We start from the raw sequence: 20,676 nt of genomic DNA, 5'->3' as shown, positions 1-20,676 counted from the left end.
TAACGTCCCTCCATTACTATGAAGCTTGGGAAAGGACCCAGAGGCCGCTTAATATTTTTACTTTTGTCATGAAGTGGTTCTTTACCAATCTTTAAATCTGTCAAAAAATATTTAAATAAATACAGTATGCATATTTTCCCTACTATCAACATTGATTTGATCTATACCATCTCTTGGTTGGACAGGATATCCAAACTCTTACTTAGAAACATTTCCCACCATACAAATATATTTTATTTTCAAATATCTAGGACCCACAAATACATTTTATTTTCAAATATCTAGGACCCACAAATATACTGTCTATTATGGAATTTTTTTGCTACAATTCCAAACATATAAGACTATTACTGACTGATTTAATTCAGTTTAGCATTACAATCATTTAGTGAGTATCTATTATACATCTTCAGAGTAGAGTCAGTTTTCATAGCGTTTTGCATGTGCCTCTGAAATGGAGAATATAAAGTAGTATATCAGATTAATCAATTTGCAGAATTCATGCGCATGTTAAAATGAAACTTTCCAGGGCCTTTAGGGTAAAGATATATTTCATTTCTTATAATTTTATGATTTAAATAAATTTAGTAGAAACAGTTCATTGGAGTCCCCATAACTCCTTACCGTCTTGTATAAAATTTGGTTCACTCATTTACGTTAGCTATATCTGACCCTTGCAGGCATTTAAGTTTCAGCCTTGGAAGAGTCTAATCACCTTATTTATAATGAGAAAACTAATGCTCACAGAGATTAAATAACTTGGCCAACGTTACCCAGCTAGTTAGTGGCACTGTGCCAGAGTCAAAATTCAAGTATACAGGCCCTTTATACAAGACACTGTATTCATTTCACAATTTTTCTCTTTATCAGGATCAAACATTTGTCTGAAATAGGAGCCTCTGTTTTTTTGTTTTGTTTTGAAGTTTTAAAAACTGCATGGTGGCACTTACTAGTTTTATTCACACCTCAAGTCTCAAAATATCATTAACATAGTACTTTATTTTATACATGCTGTTTTGGTGTTTGCACTACTCCACCACCTTTCCACAGCCTTTTGTTATTCAGACAGCTTCTAAAGGGAGAAGGGAGTTATAGAATGACAAAAGAGAAAAGAATGAAGGATTTATAGTGGTAAATAAAATTTGGGGGTGAGGGAGGTATTATAGGAAATAACTGTAGAGGAAATTTAAGGTAGAAAGAAAAGGTGAAATTGGTTTCTGAAGAACAAAGTTAGGAAGACTTGAGAAACAGCCACCAATCATTGCTCTTTCAGGGAATGTGCTGATTCGGGCAGATTCTTCCTTAGGGTCATATAACCAGCACCAAACAAAATTGTGAAGTAGGTAAAGCTTTTCTTGGAAATCTTTGCACTTTCTTCCATTCAGCTTTATGAAAAAATTCAGTGCTATTTCTTTTTTTTTCTCATCCATTCCAGGCTGTTAAGTGGCTCTCATCTGACACCTTAGTTTTAAGCTTTACTCTTTCCTGGAGTGTTCATACTGAAGCACTATCTCTTATTTGTTGAGTACAAGAACCTCTATGAGAGGAATCACTTAAACACCAGTGAGCAGAGAGGGGAATTATCAAGGAATCCTTCCTAGAACACCTCTAATTTCAAAATCTACACTGCCTTATGTAAGGTGCACTTGTGTTTATATCAAGCTGATTTCTAAGGTACTCAGCATACTCCTTTTCTCTTCTCAAAGCTGTAGGTTAAGTTTTTAACAGTCAAGAAAGGTATGGGGGGGCATCTATGACTGTGAAGGTAATGACAATCACCAAGCAAACAGTACATTCTTATAAACTAAGGCAAGCATCAATGAAGACACTCATTCCAAATAAGCAGATGTAACGCCAGCTTATATTCAATTATCTGTGTGATTCAAAGGAAAGTAACATTTCTCATCAATTATATACTTATTCAGTTAAAGATGTGGACCTTAACCAATTTAGTATTTATGAACAATGTTATTTCTCTTCATAACTGACAGTAGAAACATAAGTGAACTAAGCAGAATTTCCAAAAATTTGTAAACTGAAATCACTTTCTATAATCAAGATCATAAAGGTCAGTAGAAAAATAAAAAGGTCTAGACCAGCGGTTCTCAACCTGTGGGTCGTGACCCTTAGGCGACCCCTGTGTTTTGGTCGTTCGACCACCCGCCAGGGCCGCGACCCACAGGTTGAGAACCGCTGGTCTAGACTGTGGAGCTAGACTGCTGGGTTTGCCACTTGCCTCAATTCTTAATCTACCGAATGGGAATAACAATAATACCTTATATGATTGATCTGAGGATTAAATTTATTCTTTAAAGTGATTAGAATTAGACTTGGTACTTTGTATATGCTTGTTAAATAAAATACTCTAACTATTGGCCCTGGCCAGTTACTCAGTGGTAGAGCGTCGGCCTGGCATGCAGAAGTCCCGGGTTCGATTCCCGACCAGGGCACACAGGAGAAGCGCCCATCTGCTTCTCCACCCCTCACCCTCTCCTTCCTCTCTGTCTCTCTCTTCCCCTCCTGCAGCCAAGGCTCCATTGGAGCAAAGTTTGCCCGGGCGCTGAGGATGGCTCTGTGACCTCTGCCTCAGGCACTAGAATGGCTCTGGTTGCGGCTGAGTGATGCCCCAGATGGGCAGAGCATCCCTCCTGGTGGGCATGCCAGTGGATCCCGGTTGGGCGCATGCGGGAGTCTGTCTGATTGCCTCCCCGTTTCCAACTTCAGAAAAATACAAAAAAGTAAATAAAAAAATACTGTAACTATTTTTTTCCTAACTCTGAAAGCAACTTGATTATGTCTACAAAATGACCTCATGAATTTGATGTATAAGTCAAATTGACATCAAACTTGCATATCTATATCCAGTTAACTCAGTGCCTTGCATGTGATACAAATGAATTTACTTTTTGCATGGATACAGTCCTCAACATTTCAAACATGCATTTTCTTTTAAAGGAAACTGGACAGCAGAATGTATATAAGACACCCCATCTCAATTTATTATGTTTATAAAATGATAGCATGGTTTTACCTTCAAATTCCACAATTATTTTTTCAACTTATTTCAATTTATATATTATATAGTTCTCCCTGTCCCAGGAAACAATATTAGTTGGCTATTATGTCCCAGGCAATAAACACATATTGTTTCATTTAATCTTCATAAAAACCCTTGAAGGTATTACTATCCCCACTTTTACGAGAAAATAAAAGTTAAGTACTTTGCAGCCAGAGGCTGAGTTGAGGTTTGAACTCATGTTCATGACTCCCAATATTCTTTTCATCTCATGTTGCCTCTCTTTGGGAATTTACTTGCCTTTTAGAAGTTGGCTAGAAAAGAGGCAAGGGGAATGTGACCTTTTGATGGTAGTCATAGTTAAAGAAAGTCTAACCTGTCAAAAGCAGAGTCAAATAAGAAACAGCACTAACTGGAAGCTGTTTTCAGACTCTCAATCAAGGATGACTGTCATGTGCAAAATGGTGTTATGAAGAAAATAGTCATAATGCTGATATAAAAAAAAACCCATGTCAATATATACTGTGTTAATTTGAAACATTTCAGTACTTCTTACCAGCATAATTACACCCAACTTTACTGCATTCCAACCGAATGAGTTAGTATAGACATTAAAAATAGGAAAACAAGAGAAATCATAACGGAATTCTTATCCATCTTTTAGACTTTTCACAACATATATATATATATATATATATATATATATATATATATATATATATATATATAAAATCTTAAAGTAAAATCTCTGTATATCTTCATGTTTGAAAATACAGTTTTGCTACAATTTATTTATTAAGCAAGTATTTAGGTGATTTTGATGCACTGTGGTAACCACCAGGTGTAGTGATTTTTTTTTAAAGGGGGGAGAGGAGTTGGACACGGTGCAGCCCAGTTTATATTTTAGTTCACGCTTTCACAAGAAATAGTGAGTGCACTAAAGTTGAGAAACAGCAAGTGGGCGTGTAACTTGGGTTCAAAAGCCTCTCTACTTTGTGCCTCGCCCTTGGGTCTTTAAGAGGCTCGATTTACCCATTTAAAACACAAGTGATTTCAAAGTAGTTATTCTCTTTTCAGGTGTACACACCATAGCAAGATGTAGCAAATAAAATGTTACTAAGGACATCCAGGTAAGAGGTTTTGTTGCAGGTTTTAGCGCCCGGCATTAGTCGGTGCATATTTCAGACCGTATTCGCCAAGGAACTGGAACCTGTTTTTCATTGCAGCTTAGCTGGGTGTGCCTGGGAGGGCGGCACAGAGAACCTAGAAAAGCTCTCCACCTACAGCAGGAGTAGGAGCGCAGGAAGGAGCCCAGGAAGGGCCTTGCGGCCAAGCGTTCGGTTTCGGATTGTTCTTTCTTTGGGACAAACTGAGCTTGGGTTCTGTGACTGGCAACAAAAAGACTCATCATGGAGCTGTTAAAATTCCTCCCATATCTCAGCAGTCCCCACGCGCCCCACCCCAACGTACCCTTCCTTATTTGCGCATTCACTAATGCGCAAATAAGGGTTTTCAGGCGTCTGTTGGGCAGATGGAGGAGAATGCAAAAGTCGAGGATGGACGGGGCAGCAGCATGGCTCAAGCGAGAGAATAACAAATCCCTACCCAGGAGACTTAAAACCAAGTTGGTCCCCGGAGGGAAGAGGCCAAGGAGAGATGCTAGGCAAGCAGGAGACGCGGCAGCGATGAAGGGCAGCAGACCACCGCAGTACACGCACTCAGCCCCCCCGGTCCAACCCTTGTACCATGGCGCCCCCCACCCTCACGTCTCTTTTGGTTTCGACCTGCCGACTGGGCGGGGCCACGAGACGCCATTCCCACAATGCTCTGGGGCGTGCCGCCGCCGTCGCTACCGCTAGTGAGAGAAGATGGCGGAAGGCGGAGCGGCGGATCTGGACATCCAGCGGTCTGACATCGCGACGCTGCTCAAAACCTCGCTCCGGAAAGGGGACACTTGGTGAGGGAAAGGGGCTGAGGTGGTCGCGGCCGCCCGAGGGTGGTGGAGAACTGGGTGGGAATGGCGGGCTTGTAGCTTTGGCTAGTGACAGGTGCGGGCAGGTCCAGCGGCGACTGCCCTGGGCAGGAGGATTTTGGCAGCTCCTGAAATGTTGGGGCAGACATTGGACCCGAGATGGGGGTCAGGGTTCGTGGCTAGTTCGGACAGGCTGCGAGGCTGGAGGTGCGCGGCGGCGGCGTCTCGTGCAGTTCTCTCCGTCCTCCTTCCTCCCGCGGTGCCGCTCCCACCTCAGGCCTTCCCGAACCAGGGGTTCCAGTCGTTGGGGCGTGAGTCGCGGTGTTTGACAGGTCCTGGTCCCGCGGCTTCTCCCACCTCACCCGCTCTACTTCACCAGTCCTTTCCTTCCCCGGCATGGTCGGCACCCTGACTTCCCTGTTGTTCGTGATTCTTGTATTCTTCCGGGAGGTAGGCTTCGGGATGTTCGCGGTTCTCACTGCACAGGTGGCATGTGTCAGGGCGCCGCTCGAAGAAGGAAACCTTAGGTTCCAGTCCCTCGTCGGGAGGGAGAGGAAGCTGTAGGCAACCGTAGGCTCCGGAGAGATACCACGTGGTCTTATGCTTTAGGAAACCGGCAGCGTTTCTTAAAAGTGTAGCCTTTCCCTCCCTTTTGAAGCCGTAACAAGGCCTGCCCAAAGTAGATAAATCCACTTGAGGCTGAAGTCACTTGCTAATATACACACTTGTAAAATACCGAAGGATATTCTTAAAATGCTGGAGGAAGTACAGTGTATGGAGAGTTTAATACTTGATAGCCATATCAAGTAGTATCCAAAATAACTTAAATATGTGAATTTGTAACATAAGCAGAAAGTGGTATGTTTGTTAGGAAGGACAGTATGCCTCTTTATTATAATAAAAAATGTTTTCATTTTCCATTGTCACCATAACAGTGGTATGTAATTTCCAGGGTATTTTTCCTCTCGTGTCCCCCAATATTGCTTTAGTGAAAGGAGCATAAGATTTAGACCAGAATTAAATCATCGTTACACCACCTAACTTGCGGTATCACTTTGAGCGAAGTTCATTTAAATCACTGTACTTCAGTATTTTCATCTATGAATGTGGACAATAATTTCATTATATGGTTTTACCTTGGTTCAATGAAATATTCTAAAAGATAATTTTCCTATTTATGAAATAACATTACATTTTAGCTACTTTCTTATTACTGCCACTTCTGCTAAAATGCTTTGCTGTTAGGATCATTTTCAAGTAAACTATTAGATGGCAGACTTGGGACTTGAATTTAAGTACTTTGATCTAAGGCTTTGGTAACTTGTTTCTACTTTGTTAGGCTCCATAGTATATTTTTAAAATAAAAATCTCTTAAAGGTGTAAAATACAGTTATTGCATTGCAGCAAAAGTATAATTTAAAAATTGTTATTTATATTGGAGTGTTCCTGTTATTTATATTGAGGTGTGGGGAAATTGGGCATTTCCTAGGACACTAATGCAACACCTTGACCTATGGATTATTAAAGATCAAATCAGGCCTTGCTTCCTATTGTTTGTTAAACATTCTTAATTCACATAGCCTATCACTGCCTCATGAAAAGGTAAATGTGGATTTCCATAAAATATAAATCTGTAAGTTAAAATATGGATATTGTTTATGTGGATATTCTCTTTAATGTTGTATGTTCTTGTTATACTAAATAATATTTGGTATTGTTGACACTACAGGATGATAGGAGCAATATGTGTATTGTGGGCATTAAAACTTTTTAACAAAATTTTTATTCTTGCTTTGATTTCCACACATATTTTAAAGGAAAAAAAATTGCAGGAGCAAGATGGTAGTGGGGACTTGCTGAGACCAGTTTGGTTTATATGTGAGCCAGTTTACTTGCAATTAGCAAGTAAAACATCAAAAAAGGAACTAATGTAGAACAGAAGTTTGATTCAGAGCTGTAAGGTGGATAATTTGGTAAGTACAAAGTAGATAATTATTCACAAATACAGAACTGGTAAAGATATTTAATAATTTAGTTGTTAACTTGGGCTCATGTTTTTGGAACTCATTAAAATCATTAAAATTAGTTTTTAACTTATTAAAAAGTTACTCCTTTTTCTAACCTTTTTTTTTTTAGTCTTTGGATTAGTCATTTATGGGTTTTTAGGCAAATCCTATGATATTTTTTGCTGAAATGGGCTATATGTAAATGGAACATTGTCTTGATGTAGATATATAACCATCTTGCAAAGACTCTCTGGACTATTAAGAAAAAGTAGGTTTACCATAAGTTTATTCTTGAAACTTTAATACTAATGTTTGATGTAGTCACATGTATTAAAGTGAATAAATTTCACTAATTAGGCTGTGAGCATTTTACAGATAAGGCCTGTCTGGTAATTAATGCTTGGGGGAAGGGTAAAGATTTGATTCTGCATGGATATTAGAGTTTCTGTTTATTTGTAAATAGTCAATGATTTTTATCTTCCAACTGACTTTCTAGAGATGAAAATATGTTACCTAGGTCTGAGGTGAGGAGGAACAAATATTATAATAATGCTTGGTACTAGACTTTATAGAGACAAAAAAGTAAAAATTTATATTTCTTTAAAAGATGAGGTATGAAAGTAACATTGATTTGCACTAAGAGGAGTAGTTTTATAATGCAGTTTCTTGATCTGTGTTTCAGCTTGAAGGAGAGATTCAGAAAACCATGAACAAGATTGTTAGAATTTAGGAGCTATAGAAAAAGGATAAAGGAACTAGAATTTTTTAGCATAGGATGAATGAAAGATAACTTAATCTTCAGGTACATGATAGTTTTTCCTGATGAGACAAAAGGAAAATTTGTTTAAAGTGCATTACATGTAAGTATATTAGGAATGGAGGAATCTTGCTAAAAGGATGATAAATAAATGAATTATCAAGACAAATCATGGTTTATGGAATACTTTTTTTGGAGATAGTTTTTAAAACACCTATTATGAGTAAATAAACATCATCAAAGTCTGTGCTTTATTTTCCCATTATTATTAATAAATATCACTAATTTACCAATTATTTCTACTAATTATTATGTGCAACTAAATTCAATAGTAACAGTTAACTTTACAAATTAAATTTTGCATGTCATTTTTCTATAAATCATAGTAGCTCAGTAAGTTTGAGGTAACATCAGAGAATAATTTGTATTTAGTCATTTAAGATGTGTATATTTTTGTTTCAATAAATTGCCAAGGAATAGTCCATTCAAATCAATGTGGATTTTACATAGGAGACCGATTTCAGTGTTGTTAGAGCTTTCCTTCTACTCCTACTCTTTTACTTAGAAATCTTTGAGGCTTTCTTTTATATGGTCCCTTATGTCTGTACAACTTTGATTTATACTACCAGAAAACAACCTTACAATCACATCAGTTAATAATGTAAATGGACAAAATTAATCAATATGAACTTCACATTGTTTAGTATATATTTCCTAAAGAAATATTTACATTACTGTTACTGCTAAAATTTTTTTAGTGGTGGAAAAGTGTTTACCACTCAAATAAGGTATGATTACGGTACATCATTTTCAGGAAATGAAACTAGAAAGCAAAACGTTTTCGTGTTGGTAAATTGATGAAAATAAAGACAGAAATAGTGAAATTAAAGCATATTTTTCACATTGTAGTTGTTAAGATCTAGAAAAGCATTTTTTTCTACTTTAAGCCTTTTCATGTTTTTAAAATCACTTCTAAGTTGTTAGTGAATTTAAGATTAATGTACCCTGCTTGACCAAGATGATCCAGAGCTTTAGTCAGTTACTGTACTTATCTATTTAGTGACTATTTTTCCTAAATCATACCGTTTCCCATTAGGGCATACAAGATATTAAATAAGTGGTCTTTTTACAAAATAGTTTTGTAACAAATATTAATCTTGCTTGCATATGAGTATAATAATAAAAGTAATTTGTCCCACCATGACCTATAATACTAAATTTAAAAACATTGTGCTACATACTGTTTTAAGTACTTACACATGTTAACTTATTTACTTAGAGCCACAATTCTAGGGCATTAGAATATGAATGTGCCATAATTCGCTTTTGACAGAATAGGAATCCTAGGCTCAGAGAGTTGTTCACACAGTGATATATCTGATATTTGAACCCAAGTAATTTGGGACTTTGAGGCCCTAAAATTACTGTACTGCACGGCTTCTTATTTTAAAGATGCATTTTGAAATGTAGTTTCACTTGAAAAAGAAAATAAATGGACATTTTTTCCTCTTTAAATGGAGTCTATTTTATTTTAGTGGCACAATTCTGCTTTATTTTCTACTCATCTCTTGTGACTCTTTAGTTTAGATATGACAGTGTATAGACAATATCTTGCTTCTGGAAATTAAAATATGTTTAAAGATTAATAGGTGACTACCTGAATATGTAAGATAAATGTTATTTTGATCCAAAAGTGCATTTAAATTAAAGAATCTGAGATCATTTATAGTTGAGATTTTGGATTTTAATTGTTTATCGGTAATCATAAGCTTTTATTAGGGGCCATGTGGCCCCTTCTCATAATTGTTTTACAGAAATAACAAGCAGATAGTAAGGGTTTATAGGATATTTTGTTTTAATACTTTGCCTATATTTTAAAAGTGCTAATTTAGCACTGGCCAAGTAGCTCAGCCGTGTGGAACATCGTCCCAATATGCCAAGGTTGTGGGTTCGAGTCCCACTCAAGTTACATATGGGAATCAACCAATGAATGCATAAATAAATGAAACAACGAAATCCATGTGGATCTCTCCCTCCCTTCCCCTCTCTCTTTCAAGTCAGTCAATAAAAATTTAAATAAATAAATCTAAGTGCTAGTTTACAGTAAACTACAAATATGTTAAGCTCTCTTTTTGCACTGTGAATCCAGAGGAATAGCCCAGCCAGAAAATGCAAATATAAATGATTGGTATTTTATGCTCCATGTTTGCTAACTTTTTTTTTTTCAGGAATAACTCCTTCAGTGAATTTTCAAAGTAAAAGGCATTTAAATTAAGATAGTAGAAGGTACATGACTGTCTTGATACCTCTTTTAATTCTTCCTGAGGACTAATGGTCTGAGTAGCGTTACTGCTAATGGAACGTTTTTTCATCTTAGTCATTAGATATATCCATTTTATTACATGAATTTACTGATTTTCCTTTTATTCATTTTATTAATAAGCCATGATTTTTATAAAAGTTAACTGAAACCATCAGGTATATTGGTTGGGAGGTAAGGGAAAGGCCGAGCAGTGTGTTTACATGCATTATCTGGTTTGATCCTCAAATAAGGATCAAGTATACATTAATATTTCTTCCTTTTAGATAAGGAATCTGAAAGCAGAGAAATCAGTTGGTTTGCATGTGGTTATACCACCACTAGTGAATATTGAATGCCTACTCTGCCAGCCTCTATTCTAAATGCTTTATACTATGTAGCCTTTAAAGTAAGTGCCCTTATTTGCCTTATTTTATAGATGTTTGATCATTTCAGAGCTGGTTTAGGTTTAAGTACAGGTTTATAATGATTTAAAATACTGGATATATTAATATCTCCTTAGTATTAAAACATTCATGCTTGTCACTAGTCAAATGTAACTCAGTATTTCATTAAGTCATTAAACTGTTAAACTGTTCCTTGGTAGTCCCCATGTAGAATTTTTCAACAATTGCTAGATTTTCTTTTCTTTCTTGAGTAATGTCAGTTCAGTTTGTGCCTTGTTTTTATTTCCTCAGTTACCACTGTAATTCATACTTTATCTTATATATTCCCTTTAAGTCATTTCTCCAGATTCTTTCTCCATCTTGTTCTTTAAACAAGAGTATGTAGTTCCTTTCAGTTTATCTTCCAGTTTACACAGAAGTCACTACTAAGGAACCCTGGAATAAGACTCATGGTAATTAACCTCAGTTTGGGGTACAAATTAAAATGACATATCTGAGAGACTATCAAAACTGGCTCCTCAAAAAAAAAAGTAAAGATGTCAATTTGTAATATAAGGCAGAAAACCTCTGTGGGATTAACCTGTATTTCATTATGCTTAGAACACTTCCACCAGTGAGAATTCTGCATGGTTTCCTTATAGTTCTGTAGAAAGAAAAGGAGAATGATGACTACTTTTTCTTGTCCATGACGGGAACTAAGAATGCTTGCTCCCACTCTCTTCCACTCTCCTTTTAGCTTTAAGAAGATCCAGATATTAGTACATAATTCCTTATTGTTAGGGAAAATTGTTTAGCAAGAAGTAGGCATAAAGAGGACTTCCTTTGTGAAAGAAGTCAAAGGTTCTTAAAGCAAATCCAAGAGTGGCTCTGAAGTGAGGGAAGTGAAGTAAGTTTTAGGGAGTCGGTTATGTAGAAACCTGGGAGGATTAGAGACAAAATTAATTACTTGAATGAAAAGAGCATCAAGTTCCTTTAGTTAAAAAAGATTTGGAATGATAAAGGTGAAGTGATCCTGGTAAAAAGACCTGATAATCTGGATTGCTTTATATTATTTAACAATATGTTTTAATAACAAAGTTTAACAGTTGAATCAAGATATTTATCTTTAATATCAGTGGAAAATCTATACTTATAAATTGAATGAATTTCAAGCTAAAGAACCTTTTGATTCTCAGGAGAGCTATAGTTGAGATGTTATGTGTACCATATAGTTTTGGCTATGGTTACCATTTGTTTACCATATTAACAGCTTTTTATGTGTATGAAGTAACTGATTATTCTCATTTTACAGTTATAGAAACAGGTACAGAGTTCAGGACAAATGGTCATATACTCAGTCAGTGGTAGAGCAGAGATTCTAACCTAGTCACCTCTAAAAGCCTGCATTTTCAAGTGTACTTACTGCTTGCCTATGAGTGATATAGTTATGCCCCTATTATGGAATTAACTTTTTGAGGGATGAATACTTGGAAGTATTAAAATCAAGAAGTGATAGCTTTGTCACATTAGTAAAACACCGTGTTCATCTATTATTCATATGAGAAACCTGTAGAATTTTCTGGGTCTCCTTGATTTAGCATTCTAGTCTTAGTAGTTTTATTTCTAACTAGTATAGATAGCTCTGCTCTCCCATTTCCTGCAAATTAAGTACTTGTTCCTGCCTTACAGGGCTTTACACATCATTCATATTATTTCAAATATATTTTACTGATTCCCGACTTGCAATTACTTCAGAACCTAACTCAAAACCAATCTCTGTAAAATCATCCCCAATAACCCCACCCTTAATATATATGTATGTATATAAGTATACACATATATATGTATGTATAAAAGAGCGTTACTGTGATATATTCACTTATTGTACACTTCCACCCACTTAACATGTATAATTCACTGGGGTTGGGTATATTCTCAGAGTTGTGCAACCATTACCACAGTTAATTTTGGAATCCTTTTATCATCCCTGAAACATACCCCTACCTATTTGCAATCCCCCAATTTCTCCCCAACTCTTCCTGCTCTAGTCACAGCAGCTATTATTCTACATTCTAGTCTATAGCTTTGCCTATTCTGAGTATTTCGTATAAATGGAATCATAATACATGTGATTTTTATGTCTGGATTCATTCAGTTAACATAATGTCTTTTAGGTTCATCCACGTTGTAGTATGTATCAGTGCTTCATTTCTTTTTATTGCCAAATATTACACTGTACAGAGAGACCACATTGAATTTATCCCTTCATCAGTTGATGGACCTTTGGGTTGTTTACATTTTTTTTTTTTTTTGGCTGTGAGCATTTGTGTACAAGTTTTTGTGTAGCCGTAGTTTTTATTTCTCTAGGTTTTATACTTAGGAGTGGAATTGTTGGGTCCCTATGCTTACGTTTTTGAGAAGCTAACAGACTCTTTTCCAAAGTGGCTGCACCATTTTATTTTACATCACTACCAGCAGTGTCTGAGGGTTCTGATTTCTCCATAACCTTGTCAAGGTTTTGTCTTTTTCATTATAGCCATCTTAGTGGGTATGTTGTTGTATCTCATTGCTGTTTTGATTTGCATTTCTTTAATGACTGATGATATTGCACATCTTTGCATATATGCTTATTGGCTATTTGTATATCTTCTTTGGCAAAAGGTCTGTCTTGATCCTTTGCCTATTTTTAAATTTGGTCATTTGTCTTTGTATTATTGAATTTTAAGAGTTCTTTTCAGATTCTAGATACAAATTCATTATCTGATAGGTGATTTACAGAATTTCTTCCCTTGCTGTGTGTTTTTTTTCACTTTCACAATCTTGGTTTCCTTCTTGAGTTTCTTATTTGTATCTTAATTCAGATGTAAAAAGAGGTCATAAAAATGAGTTCTTGCTAACTAATGAATTTATTGTGCAGAACAAAAAATACGTTGGAAATGCTTGAAATCTAAATCTAAAAGTTAAGATATAAAGGGATGACTGACCTAGCCATTTATTTAAAAGAACTTCATAGATTTCTTTGGTTACGTTTTACTGAAAAAATGAAGTTCTGAGTTTAGTCTCTGGTACTTAAAAAAATTTCAGTGAAATATTTAGTAAAATACTAAATAGATACTGTCAATGTCTCCTTTATTTAAAATGGTTTTATGCTATTGCTACTCAAATGTAATTTACACACAGGCATTAAATGAGAGGATTAGTCATAGAGTGAATTAACAGATTAACATACAGGATTGTTTATGCCATTAATTTTGCACAAAATAGTTATATATATTGTCCTAAGATTAAGTTTGGCAAACTGAATTAGGCTGATATTTTTGTGTATTTTTTGTTGTTGTAAAAAAAAAAAACAAAAAACCACTGTCTTATTCCTACTTTGTAGATGAAAAGGTAGGATTTTTAAAAAAATAAACTGTTGTATTTAGGTCATATATTAGATAAGCATTCGGAATCTCTTATCTGAAAGTTGTCTACATAAGCATATACTAAACAAACAAAATAAGAACTGCTGCTCATGCACATTCACTAGTTTTGTGGTCTCCTAAATCCTGCTATTGGGATTTACTCTACTACTTTTAAACTTTATATCTGGGACTAATTCTGAATCACTTATTACTTCCTATATATCTTTCTTAAATTTGCTTCTAGTATATATAAAAACACTAAACTTTTGAAACTCTTCTATCTTTTCTCTCCATCACTATCCTCTACCCCCTCCCCCCCAAATTCTGTGTTTTTTAGTTCTTTGTGTAGCTTTTCTGTATTTGAAGACTGTCTTAAAATGAACTCAGATTTATTTGGAGGACTAAAATTGACCTAGCCTCTCTGGAGCCATTGAAAAATCATTCTGTACAGACTACAATACAAATTGTCTTTCTTGATGCCTTCAGAATATTTAGCACCATACAATTTAGACCTTTTAAATTACTCATGACATAACTATGTAAGTTTTTGATTTAGTAATCATTTCATATGTATTTGATCCTCCCAACAATCCTGTGAAATATTCCCCGTGGTCTTCATGAAAAATATGTCAGATCATTCCTTCTAAAAATCTCCCAGTGGCTTTTTATTACATTAGAATACGTTCCTTATCATTATTTCATAGACTGTATAGACTGTGCCCAGATACCTTTCTAGCCATATCTAGCATTTCTAGTCCCTGTCATAAACTCAAACCTCATTTAGTAAGTTCTCAACCAAACACCCAAAGTTGTTTTGGCCCTAGCACATGCTGTTCCTTCAATCTAGATAGCTTTTTTTTTTTCTTACTCTTCTTGAAATATCTCCTTTTATTACTTTCTCAAATCCTTTATTCTAAACAGGACCCTTTTTTTATGTTTTCATGGCTCCTTGTACTTTTCATTCACTGCACTTACCAAGATATTTTACTGCATATCTTAATTATATACCCTCTGCACTGAATTCTCAATTCCATGAACATAGGGACCTTGGCTTTTTTTTTTTTTTTTTTTTTTTTTTTTTTTTACAGAGAGAGAGAAAGAAGGATAGAAAGGGACAGACAGGAACGGAGAGAGATAAGCATCAATCATCAGTTTTTCATTGCAACACCTTAGTTCATTGATTGCTTTCTCATATGTGCCTTGACCGTGGCCCTTCAGCAGACCAAGTAACCCCTTGCTCGAGCCAGCGACCATGGGTCCAAGCTGGTGAGCTTTGCCCAAACCAGATGAGCCCATGCTCAAGCTGGCAACCTCGGGGTCTCGAACCTGGGTCCTCTGTATTCCAGTTGGGTGCTCTGTCCACTGTGCCACCGCCTGGTCAGGCCTTGGCTATTTTGATAACCATCTATTAATACGGTATAGCATATTAGACCTCCAATATGTATTTTTGAATGAATGAATTTCCATTTCTAAGATACAAAATATAGAGGCTATAGTGCCTAGTAACTTTTCAAATACCTTATAAGAAGTAATCCCAAGAAAAGAATTTTGGTCTAGTACTTTTCTACAATATAAGAGTTCATACCTATTCAAGTAAGAAAATTTATAAGCAAAATAATCATGAAAACAATTTGAAATTGGATGTGAAAAAATTCATCCACAGCTTAGTGTTTACCACAACTTGAGAAAACCTCTTAAAAATGAAAGTTGTTTTTTTTTTTCATGTAGTCTTAACACGTTGCAGATGGATTATGAGAATTTTTGTGTTTTCTGTTCTAAAGTTTGTGGCCAATCACAAGAATTCTCAGCTTTGCATTGTTGTCATTTAAAGAGAAACAGTGTAACAGAAAACTCATTTGCTGAGGTTAAAAATTACAAAAGGAGGCCCTGGCTGGTTGGCTCAGTGGTAGAGCGTCGGCCTGGCGTGCGGGAGTCCTGGGTTCGATTCCCGGCCAGGGCACACAGGAAAAGTGCCCATCTGCTTCTCCACCCCCCCCCCCCTCCTTCCTCTCTGTCTCTCTCTTCCCCTCCCACAGCCAAGGCTCCATTGGAGCAAGGTTGGCCCGGGTACTGAGGATGGCTCTGTGGCCTCTGCCTCAGGCGCTAGAATGGCTCTGGTTGCGGCAGAGTGACGCCCCGGATGGCGGAGCATCGCCCCCTGGTGGGCATGCCAGGTGGATCCCGGTCGGGCGCATGCGGGAGTCTGACTGCCTCCCCATTTCCAGCTTCAGAAAAACACAAAAAGGAAAAGAAAATTACAAAAGAAATTAAAAGTGATTAGTCACTTGTCGTTAGTAATAAAAATAACTTTTTTATATCAATTTGGTATTTTTAAAATGCTCGGTAACCATGGATAGTGACGAAGAACATGATAAAGAACATGATAAAATTCTGTATATATTTGCTGACAATTTATCAGCTATTTCAAGTGAAACTGATGAAAGCTTTGACAGTGGCAGTGATAACAGTTATTCCTTCAAAAAGGCAAAATAGTAATTTCAAGTGATTCTGAACCTGAAAATTTGAACATTTCCATACATGATTTTGAGTGTAATTTGCATCTTGGTTGCCAAGATAATGATTGGTCAAAAGAGTACTTTCAACCTCATTTGGAAAAATTTGAAGGTAATTCTGGGGTTACAGTTATACCATCTGACTCTAAGAACATCATTGAAGTCACCAACTTGATTTTTGACAACCATCTGTTTAAACTATGTTGTTATCAATTGAACTTATAACCAAAATTTGGGAAAGCACAAAATTTTAAAAGCAATAAAGCGGTTTGTTACTCCAACAGATATGAAAATTTTTTTAGGATGTATACTGCCAATAGGGCATATTTGAAAGGATACTTGGAAAGAATATTGGTTGACAAACCCAGTTCTAGCTGTTCCAGTATTTCCTCAGACGATGAGTCAAAATCATTTTGAACAAATTTAGACTTATTGGCATTTCAATTAACAATGCAAACATGACTAAATCTTCATCCAGGCTATTTGAAATTCAATCTGTACTGACCACTTTATTAATAAATTTTAAACAATATATAAATCTATATGAGAATTATCATTAGATGAATGCATAATTCCCTGGAGGGGTCGTCTTCTATTTCGAACTTACAACCCAGCTAAACTTATTAAATATGGTTTATTCTAAGAATGGTATGTGAGAGCAAGACTGGGTATATTTGCAATATGGAAATGTACACAGGTGAAGGAAATAAACTGACTATTCTGTCACTACTTCGGCTGTATCTGGAATTGGGGCATCACATATACCAAGATAACTACTACAATAGCGTTTCAATTGCAGAAACTTGATTACTACATAAAACAAGAGTTTGCAGAACAATTCAGTTTCTGCAAGGACAGGCAGTGGTGTGTTGCCATGTGGTTTAACCAGCCTGTGTGAAAGATCTGCAGACACAAGGCCTAGCAAGCCAAAGCACTCCACAGTGTCCTACATTCTGTGTCAGGACCCATTCAGCCCATAGTGAGATGCCCCACAGTGAGGCACCAGGCCAAAGTGCAAGCAACAGGGCCTTCAGTTTGGAGAACTCAAGGGTGACTGACATCCACAAAAAGGTGGCCGGGACCATAGGGATCTTTTTATTTCCAAAGAGGTGGAACAAGTCCACCGACTAACTGCTGGTTAATGTGCAGTGGCTGAAGGAGTACCGCTTCAAGTTCACAACTCTTCCCCAGAAAGCCTTTGGCCCCCAAGAAGGGAGACAGTTTCGTGAAGAACTCAAGTTGGCTGCCCAGCTAACAGGACCAGTTATGCCCATACAGAATGTCTACAAGAAGGGGAAAGCCATGGTCATCACAGAGGAGGAGAAGAACTTAAAGGCGTTTGCCAGCCTTCACATGGCCTGCTTCGATGCTGAGCTCTTCGGCATCTGCGCAGAAAGAGCCAAGGAAGCTGCAGAAAGGATGTTGAAAAGAAAAAATGAAGACTGTTGGTAACATCATTTTAAAATAATAATAATAAAAAAAATAATAATAAAATGTGGCAGCAGAATGGAGGATTAATTAAAAGCAAGCAAACTTAAAGCAGAAAGACAAGTTGGGCTGCTATTACAATAAGCTGTACCACTAAAAATGATGGGGAAAGGGGGATACAGAACTAAGGTACTTTTCTGAGAATGAAGAGGTTATTAGATATTATGCGGCAAGGGAGGAATATAGGATAATATTTCTGGTTTCTGGCTTGGGGAGTTAAATTATGACAATTTATTAAGGGTATGCTTGAGAAGTACATGTGAAGGTATGAAGATGATTGATGACACAAGGTTGAAAGGTCTGAAAAATCCAAGTTGACATGGACTAGTAGAAATTAGAAATATAGCTCAAGAACTTGGGGACTGGCCCGAGGGTACAGGTTTTGTAATTATTGATATGAATTACAATATTGGAGATTATAAACAATAAGAAAAGAAATTAGAGAACAGCTCTGTGGAATACTAACATTTAAAAAGAGGAAAAGAAGGTTAAAAAAACCCATATCCCTCCCCTCAGAAAAATTGGAATCGCTTTTTAAAAAAGATTAATAAGGTACATAAAATTATGAATCCTTGGTATTTGATAGGGTGGTCATTGGTGACTGTGAGAACTTTTGAGGGCCCGTCGGGTTAGAAAGGCGAGCCAAATTGAAGAGTAGGTGAGGGTTGAGGAAGGATAAGTTTGGCTGCAAGTACAAGTCAGAAAAATGGGAGTAGATGGAAGAGGAAATAATATGTGAGATGGGAAGTGGTTTGGGAAGAAAGGAGGAAATAAATGGCCCTTGTTATGTGCTGGCTGAAAAAAAAGATACCGAGAGAAACAGAAGGTAGGGGCTGTCAATGGTGGTAAGTCTCCAAGATGGTAGAAGGAAATTAGATCAGAGCATTGAAACAAAAATTAATAGTCTTAGATTTAAGGAGAATTATATCCTCCACTGATATATAAGAAAATTAGGTAAGATTGAAAGATTAAGGTGTGGAGCAAGAAAGTAAGTTGAAGGCTTCTTCCTTAAACAGTAAGAAGTATGGTCTAGTAAATCTAATGGGTTAGAGACTTAGTGAGACGGGCAAAGATTTGAAGTAACTGTTGAAAATAGAGGCATGCTGAAGGATTGTGTCATCTCTGAAGGACTTAAGCGATTGAACTATTTTTTATGTTGATGTACTATTATGTGAGAATCATGGGTAATGGTTAAATGTGAGGCACTCATAAAATCTTATAATCCACTGAAACAGAGGGAAGTGGTACTGATTCAGCTACAGCCAGAAGCATCAGTCATAAAGTGATCTTGAGCATATTTTGGTACATTAACTTTGTAGCTTTTTATATGAGAACACAGAAGGTTCAATATTCAGAAATATTTCATTTCACCTTTAGTCTCATCCATAAGCTATAGATGCTTTTGTGTAAAAAACTTCAAAGTAGTCTGTCACAAATCAATTACTTAATTACTACTCTGTACTTTGAGCTATCTAAATGCACATTAGTATGTAGGTGAATTTTAGATGTTTGCAAGTCTATAGTTATGTAATAGTTGGTACTGAAGCTTGATCAGTTTAAAATCAGTATATATGTCAATTTTAGGACTTTTTTTTTTTTCCTGTATTTTTCTGAAGCCGGAAACAGGGAGAGACAGTCAGACAGACTCCCGCATGCGCCCGACCAGGATCCACCCGGCACGCCCACTAGGGGGCGACGCTCTGCCCACCAGGGGGCGATGCTCTGCCCCTCCAGGGGGTCGCTCTGTTGCTACGACACTCTAGCGCCTGGGGCAGAGGCCGAGGAGCCATCCCCAGCGCCCAGGCCATCTTTGCTCCAGTGGAGCCTCGGCTGCGGGAGGGGAAGAGAGAGACAGAGAGGAAGGAGAGGGGGAAGGGTGGAGAAGCAGATGGGCGCTTCTCCTGTGTGCCCTGGCCGGGAATCGAACCCAGGACTTCTGCATGCCAGGCCGACGCTCTACCACTGAGCCAACCGGCCAGGGCCAATTTTAGGACTTTTTTAGTGGTAGTTTTCTTTGTATTACCTTCCCAGATATCAAGGATGATCTACTTTCTGTACTTTATTTGCTTTTCTTGTGATATGTCACTCAATTATTTTACTTTTCTAGCTTACTGTTTGTTCTAATTATCAAAAGGAAATAATTACCTGAAAATGATTACAGTATATAACAATCATAATTTTATAAATTTAAAAAGTCAGATCATACCTTTTCAAAGATAATTCTTCAAAGTTTATGTAAATTTTTATTAACAAATCCATCTGTTTGGAAGAGATAATTATAAAAATAAATATGAGATAAAGTGAAATTTTTTCATAAAGAGGAATAAAACTAAAACTATGAACTTTATACATTTTGCTGTACATATTATTATCCCAATTAAAAAAAAACAAAACAACCTAAGCTGTATTTGTAGTTATTTTAGTATTTTTATGCTTGAAATTTCTCTTCATTTGTTGATTGTCACTAAGTTATCTTGTCTTGTTGGCCTCAACACTATGCAGTCTGTACATTTGACTATTTAATTTCTGTACATGTCTATGAAGATGTATACATATATAAGCCGTTATTCCATATTAAATAGAAAAGATTAATCATATTCAATGTAATATTTCACAGACAGATGAATACAAAAAAAAGTATAACAAAATATCTGTGTACACCTCTGTTAGTTAAAAATAATAATAAAACAATGCAGATAAGGTCGAATCTTTCTATACATATTTCCCTAATCCCATCCCCTTCCCTCCCTTGCCAGAGGGAGCCACTCTCCTAAAATTGATTTTTATTATTTTTATTTATATACATGGATATGTAAATATGTATCATTTGTGGCA

At 36.5% G+C, this 20,676-nt stretch overlaps 1 protein-coding gene and 1 pseudogene across 1 annotated transcript in view; both read left to right on the top strand.

Annotated features, from left to right (window-relative positions):
• The first annotated feature begins 4,858 nt into the window (after positions 1–4,858).
• The window catches only part of USP15 (ubiquitin specific peptidase 15), a 164,152-nt gene continuing 148,334 nt past the window's right edge, over positions 4,859–20,676 (top strand). Inside the window, 1 exon segment of the mRNA XM_066369325.1 lies at positions 4,859–4,973. Within this exon segment, the coding sequence (XP_066225422.1) occupies positions 4,885–4,973 (89 nt within the window). The 5' untranslated portion in view covers positions 4,859–4,884.
• LOC136393931 (large ribosomal subunit protein eL13 pseudogene) lies at positions 16,190–17,805 on the top strand (annotated as a pseudogene).

Source organism: Saccopteryx leptura, chromosome 2 (genome assembly GCF_036850995.1).
Source record: "Saccopteryx leptura isolate mSacLep1 chromosome 2, mSacLep1_pri_phased_curated, whole genome shotgun sequence".
Taxonomy (NCBI): domain Eukaryota; kingdom Metazoa; phylum Chordata; class Mammalia; order Chiroptera; family Emballonuridae; genus Saccopteryx; species Saccopteryx leptura.
Note: the sequence above shows the minus strand (reverse complement) of the source record. Positions and strands in the feature narration are given on the sequence as shown.